This window comes from Tachysurus fulvidraco, chromosome 8 (assembly GCF_022655615.1).
Source record: "Tachysurus fulvidraco isolate hzauxx_2018 chromosome 8, HZAU_PFXX_2.0, whole genome shotgun sequence".
Lineage (NCBI taxonomy): Eukaryota > Metazoa > Chordata > Actinopteri > Siluriformes > Bagridae > Tachysurus > Tachysurus fulvidraco.
The window spans coordinates 24,370,771-24,384,091 of NC_062525.1; the positions used below are offsets into that span (position 1 = coordinate 24,370,771).

Below are 13,321 nucleotides of genomic sequence, written 5' to 3' on the forward strand. Positions count from 1 at the left end.
AAGCCTGGTTTTCTTTAGGACATAGGCATCAAGGAATCTGTCTTTGTCCTCTGGTTAAATCCACTGTTGATTAAAAGTGATTGAGCAGTTTATTAGTGCAAAGATTTGCATGTCCTGGGACACTGTCCAGCGTCTCTGTTATTTCTGCTGAGAGTCAATCATTGAAGTGCTGCAGTACCACCAGCCCAACAATCTACTGTACGCTGGGTTCCTGCTCCTCGGACAACAGGGGATGAATAGATGATCCTTCAGCTGCTGTGACTCTGGTGTTTTGGCTGACCTACTGCTGTACTGACTGTACTCACTGCTTAGCGGTGAGCTCGGCTTCCAAGAGCAAGAGCGGGAGTCACAGGACCAATTCAAACCCCAGTGAGATGGTGAATGTTTGAAATGCTCATTGGAGGCATCAAGCTTGTCAGTGGAGGTCATTTTCTTGAGTGTCTGGATGGTGGGACTGCAACAGTTTCTGGAATGCCGGTCAGTCTTCAGCTTGCTCTTGAGTGATGAGTGATGGCAGAATTTGCGGAGGGCTTTGTATTTGGTTCGGTTGAGGCTGGCAAGAGACTCTGATTAATCGGAAAGCCTCCACATCGCCATCTGAATCCTCTTGCCTGTATTTGTCACCAGTTTAGAACCCAGTGTGAATGTGTGGTGGAGGTGGACTTGGGAGACTGGCAGATTTTTACTGATTTTGAGCCCCAGGGGTCATTTTATCCTTTTGCGAGTGATTTTCAGTGTTACTTTCTGTAAACTCTGGAAAATGAAATACAAATACAGTCTCAAGACTTGGGTGGGGGGCATGGTGGCTTAGTAGTTAGCACGTTCGTCTCACACCTCCAGGGTAGGGGGTTCGATCCCCGTCTCCGCCTTGTGTGTGTGGAGTTTGCATGTTCTCCCCGTGCCTCGGGGGTTTCCTCCGGGTACTCCGGTTTCCTCCCCCGGTCCAAAGACATGCATGGTAGGTTGATTGGCATCTCTGGAAAATTGTCCATAGTGTGTGTGTGTGTGTGTGTGTGTGTGTGTGTGTGTGTGTGTGTGTGTGTGTGAGTGAATGAGAGTGTGTGTGCCCTGTGATGGGTTGGCACTCCGTCCAGGGTGTATCCTGCCTCGATGCCTGATGACGCCTGAGATAGGCACAGGCTCTGCCAGCTCCGTTTCACAGCACTTGCTAAAAAAATAATGTGCATACATTAGTAATAGCCTAAGGTTGACAATGCACCTTCAGCCAAAAGTGCACCTTTAATTCTTGACTGAGATTTGGTATTTAACGAATCAATGGCTGAGGCCCTGAGTTTTGGATGTTGACTTTTGGAAGGTTTTGTTTCAGTAAATCACCATTTTTAATTGTTGTACTTTTTTTTTCAGGCCTTTGAGGACGTTTACATTGAGCGTCGCAGGGTGATTAAGATTATCTTGGAGTATGCAGACAAGATCTTCACATATATTTTTGTTATAGAGATGTTACTGAAATGGGTCGCATATGGCTTCAAGACTTACTTCACCAATGCCTGGTGCTGGCTGGACTTTTTAATCGTTGACGTAAGTTCATCATTTGAGATTTTTTTTAGGTAGCAGCGTGCTTGTCCAACTGATCGTTTAGTTTATATTTCTATGGTTTTAAAAATGAATAGTGACATAACAATTAAATTTTTTTCATCCTTTTTTTTCAGGTTTCTCTTATCAGTTTAACCGCAAATTTGTTGGGCTACTCAGAGCTGGGGCCTATAAAGTCTCTCAGAACTCTTAGGGCTCTTCGACCTTTACGTGCACTATCCAGATTTGAAGGAATGAGGGTGAGTATAAGTTGAAATATACAGGTCTTATGCCTCTTTTCCACCGGAAAGAACCGGGTGCTGGTTCAGAGCTAGCACTAGTGCTGGCTCAATGTTGGTTCCACTGGCGAAGCTTCTAAGAACCGGTTTGCCTTTCCACCGGCTAGAGAGCATCACAGCGCCGAGTGTGACGTCACTGTATACGTGTCACGTGTCCCAGCAACGTTAGCGCAGCAGCGACAAACACAAACACGACAACAATGGCGGATGTCACTTTACTGTTAATGCTCATGGCTTTGCGAACCTACATTGGCATCCAAACGCGGCGAATAAAACGTGTACGTGCGGCTCCGTGTAATCTGTATAAATGGAGGTTGTGAACGATAAAGTACTTAACGTTATTTTATAGTTAACACAGAAAAAAATTTAGCCTTAGCATGTAGCTACCTACTATCATGTGTGCTGATAATGTATCATATCGCGGTAAAGTAAAAGTGTATTAAACATTAGTATACTTAAGGTACATTATCAAATGCGCTAACAGTAGCCCCGCCCCCAGCTCCTGACACAAGTGGTTCTTAAGTCTAGACCAGCAACGTTTTGGTGCTACTTAAGAACCACTTTTTCTGGTTCGGAGCCGGTGCTTTGGTGGTCGAAACAGAAAGAACTGGTTCTAAATTAGGCTCTGGCTCCGAACCAGCACACTGCCTCGGTGGAAAAGGGGCATTAGTACTCACATCGTATCTTTCTTCGTATGTCTGTACCTCACCCTGAGATCTATGCTTATCATGACCATCTCATGACTATATATCTATACAGGTGGTAGTCAACGCTTTGGTTGGTGCTATTCCTTCCATCATGAACGTGCTCCTGGTGTGTCTAATATTCTGGCTGATATTCAGTATCATGGGGGTCAACCTGTTTGCTGGAAAATTCTACCGCTGCATTAATACCACCACAGAAGAACTTGTCCCTATTGAGCTAGTGAACAACAAGAGTGACTGCATAGCACTAATGCTCACTAATGAAACACGCTGGGTCAACGTCAAGGTCAACTATGACAACGTGGGCTTCGGTTACCTTTCCCTGCTACAAGTGGTGAGCTTCTGTTTAGTGTAGATAACATATAAAATATAGATATAAATACAGGCTTGACATCATTTCGGAACATTTGTTTACAATGGATCGTCATCGCTTGCAGTTCAGTCCTTAACATGTTTATTGTTCAGAAAAAAACATTTTAACTTTGATTGTTCTGTCTTTATTCCCTTGCTTCAGAGGGTCCACGGTAATTAACCTTAATAGTGTGTAGTTTCTGTTTTGTTTTGTTTTGTTTTTTCCAAATACTGAAAACTCCGTTTCTTGTCATAGGCCACATTTAAAGGCTGGATGGACATTATGTATGCTGCAGTGGATTCTAGAGAGGTGACTCGTTTGTCTTTAAAAATGTATAAATATCTGCATCTTTTATTACAGTAAAGAGCATTAACCCTAATTAATGAGGCTCCCAAATACTGTTCTTTTGGCTGCTCTCTATTCAGGGCTACCAAAGCAGATTGTGTCGTCTGCATATTAGAGTAGTCACAGGTGTTACATTGTGTCGTCTGCATATTAGAGTAGTCACAGGTGTTACACCAGTTGCCCTTACTGATGTAACCCTCCCATTTCATCCAAACTTGGGAGAGTTAACTCCTCAGTGTCTATAGACTTGCTCCCTGCACAGGAATTGAACCCGGTCTGTGGAAAAGGCAGGATCCTGCCACTAGACCACCAGGAGTCCTTAGACCTTTTTGGCACACACAAAAAAATATAAATGTAATACATAAACAGGAATCAAAGGGCATGGTGGCTTGTAGTTAGCACATTTGTTTCACCCCTCCAAAGTTGGGGGTTTGATTCCTGTCTTCGCTGTGTGTGCGGAGCTTGTATGTTCTCCCCGTGCCGCTGGGGTCTTCTCAGTGGACTCCAATTTCCAACTACAGTCCAGAGACAGTGTTATAGGCTGACTGGGATCTCTACTAGAGGTCTTCTCGGGTCTAAAAAAAATTTACCTGACCCGAAGTGACCCAAATCACTTTTTACCCGAACTTGACGTGCATATATATATATATATATATATATATATATATATATATATTTTGAAGAAAGACTCGACCCGAGACAAACCCGAAAAAATTTGACCCGAGTCCGACTTGACCCGACTGGACTCGAATGTTACTTTAGTGTAAACGCTACAGCGTGGATTCAGAATTGATTGACAGAAGAGAGGATGGAAAAGGACTCGAGTCAATGCACACACGCGAGATACAGTAGTTCAGGTCTTCTCTGGCCCGTTCGTTAAAAACCCATTCACACATTCATTACCCGAGACCCGATGCCTCTATTATTATACCCAACCCGTGTACGAGGCACACGTGAAACTTTTAGACCCGAACTCGCTCGGGTCTCGGGTCGGACCTCGGGTTTTCGGATCTAACTTTACTCGTGAAGACCTCTAATCTCCACATTGCGATTTGCCATGCGTTAGACTGGCATCCTGTCCAGGTTGTACCCTGTTTTGAGTCCTGGGATAGACTTCAGGTTCCCTGGGATCCTGTAGGCTAAGCGGCTTAGAGAATGGATGGATTTAAAAAAATTTATGCAATTTTATTAAAAAAGTTCTATCCATATGGTAGGGTGTATGAAAAGGTTTTCATGGCCTCTGCTTGAGGATACAATCCACCTTGATGGAGCAGCAGCTTGCACCTTTATTATTATTACACCTTTGAAAGAAATTCGTTCTATATATTTTGCTCGGTGTGACAATTTCTTTTAAATGACTTTTTTTTCTGTTTCCTTGCAGGTGGAAGAACAGCCATCATATGAGATTAACATTTATATGTATCTGTACTTTGTCATCTTCATCATCTTTGGCTCCTTCTTCACCCTCAACCTTTTCATCGGTGTCATCATCGACAATTTTAATCAGCAAAAGCAAAAGATGAGCACCAGCTCTTTTTTTTTTTAAATCCTAAAAACGTTGATTTACCATAGCTAGAAAATAATAAAATAATTGTGTATTTGTTATTTCTTCTATACTTCGGTGGGGAAGATCTCTTCATGACCGAGGAGCAGAAAAAGTACTACAATGCCATGAAAAAGCTGGGATCCAAGAAGCCTGTCAAACCCATACCTCGCCCTGCGGTGTGTAGAAATCACTCGGAATAAACTGACTGCATTCTTCGTGCAGTCTTGACTATTTTTTGACCCTACTATCAGACATTTATCTATCACCCAGCATGGTTACTGTTCTTTCCTAATAGTTGTCCGTTATGTTCATCACTTTCCAGAATAAGATCCAGGGCTTGGTGTTTGACCTCATATCTCAGCAGTTCTTTGACATCTTCATCATGGTTCTCATTTGCCTCAACATGGTTACCATGATGATTGAGACAGATGACCAAAGTGTGGAGAAAGAATACGTTCTCTATCAGATTAACCTCATCTTTATTGTCGTATTCACTGGGGAGTGCATCCTCAAAATGGTGGCGCTGAGACAATACTTCTTCACTGTTGGATGGAATGTGTTTGATTTCATCGTCGTCATCCTTTCTATAGCTGGTAAGTTATCTACAACAAATATACAGTGCTGTTCCTGTTGCTTCTGAGACTGTTTGGTGGAATCTTATACTGTTTTTTTTGTCTGTTTCCCCAAAGGTCTCATGCTGTCAGACATAATTGAGAAGTACTTTGTGTCCCCGACCCTGTTCCGTGTCATCCGTCTGGCTAGAATTGGCCGTGTGCTGCGTCTTATCAAAGGGGCGAAAGGAATCAGGACGCTTTTATTTGCTCTGATGATGTCACTTCCTGCCCTGTTCAACATCGGCCTGCTTCTCTTCCTCATCATGTTTATCTTTTCCATTTTTGGCATGTCTAACTTCGCCTATGTAAAAAAGGAGGCTGGCGTTGATGACATTTTTAATTTTGAGACCTTTGGGAATAGCATCCTTTGCCTATTTGAGATCACGACTTCAGCTGGTTGGGATGGGTTACTGCTCCCAATGTTAAACAGCGGTCCTCCTGACTGTGACCCTGACATTGAAAACCCTGGAACAGAGGTTAGGGGCAACTGTGGCAACGCAGGCATGGGCATAATGTTCTTCTGCAGTTACATCATCATGTGTTTCTTAGTGGTGGTGAACATGTACATTGCCATCATCCTGGAGAACTTCAATGTTGCCCAGGAAGAGAGCGGTGACCTGCTATGTGAGGACGACTTTGAGATGTTTAATGAGACTTGGGAAAGGTTTGACACAGAAGCGACGCAGTTTTTGGATTACAACCACGTGTTTGCCTTTGTTGACGCGCTGCAAGAACCTTTGCGTATTCACAAACCGAACAGAATCGCGCTGGTCAATATGGATCTGCCGGTCGTAATTGGCGACAAAATCCACTGTCTAGATATTTTGCTGGCCGTCACCCAACATGTCCTCGGAGACACAACCGAGATGGCAGCCATGAGGGTGAGCATTGAGGAAAAGTTCAAGATGAACAACCCAAGTAATGCCTCCTTCGAGCCCATCGTCACCACTCTGAGGAGAAAGGAGGAGGAGCGTGCAGCCATTCGGATCCAGCAATCGTACCGCAAACATCTCCTCAAACGCTCTATCCGTCATGCATCCTTCTTGCATCGGTCCACGAAAAGAAAAGTGAGGCGGCACGATGATGAGGAGCCACCCGAAAGAGAGGGTTTGATAGCACGCAAGATGAATGCTCTCTACGGAAGCAATGCAGAGCTGGCTATGGCTTTGGAGCATAAGTCTAGGCCTACACCAGTCAAACCCGCTTCATCTGGTCTCACAGTGCCGGTAAGCCACCAGCGGGCCCTAGGCCGACAGAGATTAGTGCCAGTAGAAGTAACGAATGAAGTAATTCTCCGTTCTGCACCCACAACCGCGCAGGACTCTTCGAGGCGAGAGGTGGCGGCAGCAAAAGAATCCAAATTATAGTAGAGAGACGTGTTAACCTTTTTTACGCAGAGGGCGATGTGTTAAACCGGAGTATCACCTGCACAAAAAGAAATCATACTGATGCTCTAAAACGCACATCAATTTTAGAGAGCCACTGAGGTGATGTTTATTGGTGTCCAGTAGCGATATATGTAGAGTATAATTATATATATATTTTTATCCCAATAGAACTTTGTTTGAGCCGATTTGCTTTGTTGATGATCTACATGTTCCTTATCATCCTGTGAACCTTAGATTAGTCACATTATTGCTGCTTGTCATTTCTTAAAAATATCTGCAGTATTTTTGTGCGTTCATGTTTACCATTTGAAGGTGTCCACTACGCTTTTTTTTTTTACTGATATGTATTTCCTGACCCTTCACCCTAGTACTGCTTTAACAAGACCCTGATTTGTTTCGGGGCCTCACTTTCCTTTGCACTATTTTTAGACCCCAGTTCATGGCCTGCCAGTTTCAGTTCATGGGAGGTACGTATACTGTCACATCGGGCACTATTTGCAACTGCATAAGGCATACATAACCAGTACAGTACAGTACATACTTCCTGTAGTGTCTTCCTGTAGAGAATGCACTCAGTCTACTAAAGCACTATTCGGACGGGATTAGTTCTACGTGGGGACGTGGAGTAATGCAATTTTACCTCAGGACGTCTGTACAGTAATATTAATTGGCCAATTCGCACGGGACAAGACATCTCAGTAAAACTAGCAGAAGGGGGAGGGGTAACTCGTTTTACGCACCACAGTAACCTCCTTGTCGTCATGTGCGTATGACGTTGCTTCCTGTTTCAAGCGCCTTCATGCTTGCAAAACGCGCCAAAAACTACTTTTAAACAGGAAATGACGGAATTTTTTACCGTACATATTTACAGCAGGTCTATTCGGACGGGATCAGTATTACCTGAGGTCATTTTTCCGAACCTTTTTACAGAAGGTAAAAGTCGCCGTAATCTTTACTGACATTGTCCGTAATGATTACCGAGATGGTGCATTCGGACGGGACTAAAATCACCGAGAAGCTCTGGTAATAATTACTTTACCCCCCACGTCTCCACGTAAAACTAATCCCATCCGAATAGGGCTTAAGACATGTAAAAGTGATGAAGTTGCCTTAATTTGAAATAATAAGCATTTTACTGCTATTCTCATGATCATGACACAAAAACTAAGGTACTATGGTCAATGACTATGCTTGCTAAAGGGGGTGTGGTTCACTCGAATACATCATCAAGGGGCGTGGCTTCGATCTCCACTCATATAAGCTCTTCTTATATTAGTTTCAGCACAGTTATGTAGTAATGATGTACAGTTCGATGCATTTGTTTTGTCTTTCCGTAATCTCTCGTGAGCCTTATATTGGCTAATACCTTTTTTTCTGTGATCGAGTCATTTTTGTCTGTGTCGGCTATCAGGATAAAACTGTTCGGTCAGATGTAATTATATTAGGTGGGGAGATATTTTTTAGTCGATTCTCGACATTTAATAGCAACGAAATAAACGTGTATGAAAATAAAGGGAGGAATAATACATAAGGAGGAAAACTAGAGGGCTTAGACCTTCAAAATAAATGTTATTAATATAAATAGAATTAGTTAAGATTATATTAGTGCAATAAGTTTAATAGTTTCTAGTCTTTCGTTACAGAGCCATACTTTTTATGTGTGCTTAATGAAGTTGCACTTTGTGAACTTTGTGACCAAAATTTTAACCAAAAAAAAGTTTTTATTTATTTTTATTTATTTATCTATCCATTTTTTTTTGTTAAACACCTTCCCTTGTGAGACATGCTCATTAGATTAAACTGGCTGATATTAGATATCAATATATCCTTATTGTAAGGGTTCTTTGAGGGTTTTTTTTTTTTTTTTTCTCAAGCTGTCTTTCTGGAATATCTAATAAATAAAACCTAAATAAAGGATTTTAGGATTAGGTTTAAATTAGATATAGCGTGTCAAGTAAAATATGTATTATTTTTTGTTGTTGTTGTTGTCGTTTTTTTTTTGTTTTATTTCCAGAAAGTTTGTTCAGAGCAGCACGGGGTAGTTAATATTTCTAGGCTGTAATGTTATTGTACAATGTTTACAGTTTGTAATGCTATTAAATGTAATATTACTGAATTCAGTGCCTGCGGTTTATGTGTTAAGAATCATCATAGACGGCTTCCTAGTTCAAATAATCAGCGATCGTGGCGAAATATTCAAATTTATTGACTGTCAGAAATAATTTGTTGTGGTTTTTTTTTTCTTCGTTAATCGTGAGCTTAAGGACATTTTTTTTTAAGTGTAAGTCTTAACCTAATTATTAATGTCTTAATCCTGAAAATGTGCCAATTAATAAATGAAGCACTTTCGATTTATCTGTATGTAAAATATATCCAGAACTGTTTACATTATATTATGAAGAGAGATTCGAGTGCTTTCAGCTTGTTTTGCTTGTATATATGTCATGCACCCGGTAGATTTCTTTTCCTTTCTTTATATAATTCAATCGTTTTAAATAAAATGGATATTTAACACAATTCTGACTGGAATTTAATGGTATTGTAATCGTGATCGATCCGTTTTTCTTTCCACAGCCTAAATTCTGTTACACCATCTTATGAAGTGTATTTAAAAGAGTGAGAATACGTTATTGTATGTAGTTTTTTTTTTATCTTCAAGCTTCTGGTTCTCTTTGTGCACTTCCTGGATGCCTTTCTCCTCTAATAACTCTAGTTTCTATTTTTACTTACAGCGACGCGTCCGCTTCACCTCGGGTAACAAACGCAAATCTGACAGGAATTTCTGCTTTGTTCAAAACATTTTCATAGTTTAACTACCCTTGTATTTGCGTGTTATAATATTCTGTATTTGTATACCAAAGATGTGACTTTCATCTAACAAATTGGCAGATATTTCAATGATAAGTGTTTAGCACAGTGGACATGCTAACAGGGCTGTCTAGCGTCACACACTGAGAGTGACAGTCACGCATTTCGGTCTTTAGTCACGCATTCGCGCTCTCTCGCCAACGTCGTACTGTATTTCTCATGCATAAAGTTTTTGGACTATTTATCATATATTTAATAAGCCGCAGCGCACAAAATGTATCAGTCCGCACCGAACAATCAAGCGCGTCTCCACTGGAGTTCGTAGTCGAGCCTGACACTTATCAGCCAATCAAAAAAAAGAGGCTACACAATAGCCAAACAGAAAATAGCACTATTTGGGTAAGATTTAAGGCAACAACCAATGAAAAAAAAAACATATTCATTAGAGAGGGTATTTTCGATGGTCGGTTTGAACGAAAGCTCAACACAAAACAGTTTGTCTCTGGATGGGACATTGTCCTCAATCATGACCCTAAAAATGGGCTTGTGCTGAACTGTTTTAAATGGGAGCAACATTACAAATGATAAAGGAGTCCACACACACACACACACACACACACACACACACACACATTAATACTTTGTATTTGGTTAAATTGCGATTAGTGATCCTTACCAAACAAAACAACTCTCCGATTATTATTTTTTAATGTTTGCGGGGTTGGAAATGTCACGCTTGACTGTCTTCAAAACTTGAGAGCGATGTGCTAAGTAATACTATATGGCGCACTTCATGCTAATAGTTTTTTGTTTTTTGTAGTTATTTCTGCTATAATGTGTTCAGATTATTGACTGTGTACTGTGTGTGTGTGTGTGTGTGTGTGTGTGTGTGTGTGTGTGTGTGTGTGTGTGTGTGTGTGTGTGTGTGTGATTTGAGTCATGTGGAGATCTTAAGCACACCAAGTTCCTCTCATAACAGTCGGTATGTTAAAGGTCAACGTTCAGCAACACTCCTTAGCACAGTTTGGAAAAAGACTGAGAATCAGTTCACATCCAAACATACAGGTTGCCCTGATTTTCCTAAAATCACACACGTGCACAAGTTGGAATAATCTAGAAAAATCTTGTCACAAACAGTTCACATCTCAAACAACAGATGTCTTATGGGGAATCCGAATACGACACACTCAAGTCACTATAAAAGCAATAGAAGTTAGACCCTTTGTGACTGCAGTTGCTTCTATTTAAAACCCCAGTAGATAAATTGTACTTTTACGCTTTATGTGGCTATTCATTCATTCATTCATTCATTCATTATCTACCGCTTATCTGAACTTCTCGGGTCACGGGGAGCCTGTGCCTATCTCAGGCGTCATCGGGCATCGAGGCAGGATACACCCTGGACGGAGTGCCAACCCATCGCAGGGCACACACACTCTCATTCACTCACACACACACACACACACACACACACACACACACACTACGGACAATTTTCCAGAGATGCCAATCAACCTACCATGCATGTCTTTGGACCGGTGGAGGAGGAAACCCCCGAGGCACGGGGAGAACATGCAAACTCCACACACACAAGGCGGAGGCGGGAATTCTAACCACTAAGCCACCGTGCCCCTGCTATTTATCATTGATGTCAAATTATACAAGTTACAGCTAATGAATCGGTTCCAGTTAGCTGAAGACGGATATGCTTAATAAATCTTCAGAGGATTCCACCCCCGACTCATCTACCTACACACATCATATCTATTTTGGTCCATTCAAGCAAGCGGAAGAAACACAAGCCTTTCTTTTTCTTCTGATGAATTAACTAAACCACCTGGTCGTTAATGTGTAAACACCAAAACAGGTTTATCCATTTTCTCACAGCTTCAGGCTCTGTATGGAGAACTGAAAGATCTCTAGTCGTCTACTGAAATGTAGGCTGAGATTAGTATAGAATTCGATTCAGTTTTATTTCTATAGCTTTTTTTAACAATGGACATTGTCTCAACACATTTTTACAGAACATAAGAAATATAGTACAAAATATTCAAGATTAATATGAAATTTATATTTAAATGTGTTTAAGGAGGGGGGGCACGGTGGCTTAGTGGTTAGCACGTTCGCCTCACACCTGCAGGGTTGGGGAGTGTGTGTGTGTGTGTGTGTGGAGTTTGCATGTTCTCCCCGTGCCTCGGGGGTTTCCTCCGGGTACTCCGGTTTCCTCCCCCGGTCCAAAGACATGCATGGTAGGTTGATTGGCATCTCTGGAAAATTGTCCGTAGTGTGTGTGTGTGTGTGTGTGTGTGTGTGTGTGTGTGAGTGAATGAGAGTGTGTGTTTGTGCCCTGCGATGGGTTGGCACTCCGTCCAGGGTGTATCCTGCCTCGATGCCCCGATGACGCCTGAGATAGGCACAGGCTCCCCGTGACCCGAGGTAGTTCGGATAAGAGGTAGACAATGAGTGAGTGAGTGAGTGAGTGAGTGAGTGAGTGAGTGAGTGAGTGAGAGTGTTTGTATTTATCCCTAATGAACAAGTCTGAGGTGACTGAGGTGACCTTGGTGAGAAAAAACTCACCAAGAGGAACAGGATTATGTCCCTAACCCCTAACCCCTAACCCTAACCCCTAACCCTAACCGCTAACCCCTAACCCTAACCCCTAACCCTAATGTCCTTTCTACAGTCAGAAACAGTCTGATAATTATGTATTGATGAGGAGGTTGTTGTCCTCAAAGACCACATGGAGTCGCCATCTTCTCTTCGAGTGTCTGAAACCTTCATGAAGCGGAACACAACTGGAGCTGGAACAATCTCTAGATGCCTCGGGATGGGTAGAAAAAGAGAAGAACTGGAGAGGAATCAATGAAGCCGCTGTTCATAATGTTCATGCGATCAGTTGTTGTCCTGAAAGACCGCATGGAGTCGGTAAGTTCTCACTGAAGGTCCGAATTCTTCACGAAGCAGAACAGAACTTGAGCTAGTACATATGGGAATCTGTATAGAATTCTTCTAATGATCGGCTACTATCGGCATGATGATGGACATGCCGATAGTCTTGTGACTTTTACAGCATTTTAGCCAGCTCACTTATCCAAAGACTTCAATTTATCTTGCTCAAACACCTGAGGGTTCAGAGCCTCGCAGCACCAGGTTATGTTCAGACATCTTAACCGCGGAGATACTAGTGACCTTCCTATGACCTTCTCAAGCACCAGATCTGAACCACAGAGGACCCAATTAGGAACACGGTTAAGATGTTGGACTACTTTCAAATCCCAGCACCACAAAGCTGCCTCAGACAAGCTTGGGCTTTTGCACAAGACCTTTAATCTTCAACCGTTTAGATTTATAAAAGAGAAATCTCAAAGGAACCTTTCCACTATCTCGTGAAGAACTGGGGCTGTTTTCAGTCCTTAGTAATGTTAATATCATTTATTTATTCTCAACAAGCAAAATATTCTGTCACCCGAAGCAAGAATTGAGCGTTAAAAACAATGTCTTCTGCACAAAGATCCTGCTTTTAATCCGATTCGAATGAAACATCCATCCCGCCATCCCGCCATCCCTTTACTCAGAATCTTCATCTCCAGCATGAGCTTCATTATTTTTCTCAACATTTATGTACGGTATCATGTCTACGTTGAACCCGGTAACTGACTAAAGATGGCTGTTAGAATTCTATTCGTTTCTACTGCGATCCGTTTATGCCACACATCTGTATATAAACATACA

At 41.9% G+C, this 13,321-nt stretch overlaps 1 protein-coding gene across 2 annotated transcripts in view; it reads left to right on the forward strand.

The window, feature by feature from the left end:
• The window catches only part of scn4aa (sodium channel, voltage-gated, type IV, alpha, a), a 31,781-nt gene extending 24,295 nt beyond the window's left edge, over positions 1 to 7,486 (forward strand). For both annotated transcript variants that reach the window (XM_027163295.2, XM_047817850.1), the window contains 8 exons: positions 1,366 to 1,539; positions 1,671 to 1,793; positions 2,592 to 2,870; positions 3,144 to 3,197; positions 4,615 to 4,752; positions 4,851 to 4,955; positions 5,102 to 5,372; positions 5,469 to 7,486. In XM_027163295.2, coding sequence (XP_027019096.2) covers positions 1,366 to 1,539; positions 1,671 to 1,793; positions 2,592 to 2,870; positions 3,144 to 3,197; positions 4,615 to 4,752; positions 4,851 to 4,955; positions 5,102 to 5,372; positions 5,469 to 6,760 — 2,436 coding nt within the window. In that variant the 3' untranslated portion in view covers positions 6,761 to 7,486. The remainder of the gene's footprint in view (positions 1 to 1,365; positions 1,540 to 1,670; positions 1,794 to 2,591; positions 2,871 to 3,143; positions 3,198 to 4,614; positions 4,753 to 4,850; positions 4,956 to 5,101; positions 5,373 to 5,468) is intronic.
• Positions 7,487 to 13,321: the final 5,835 nt, after the last annotated feature.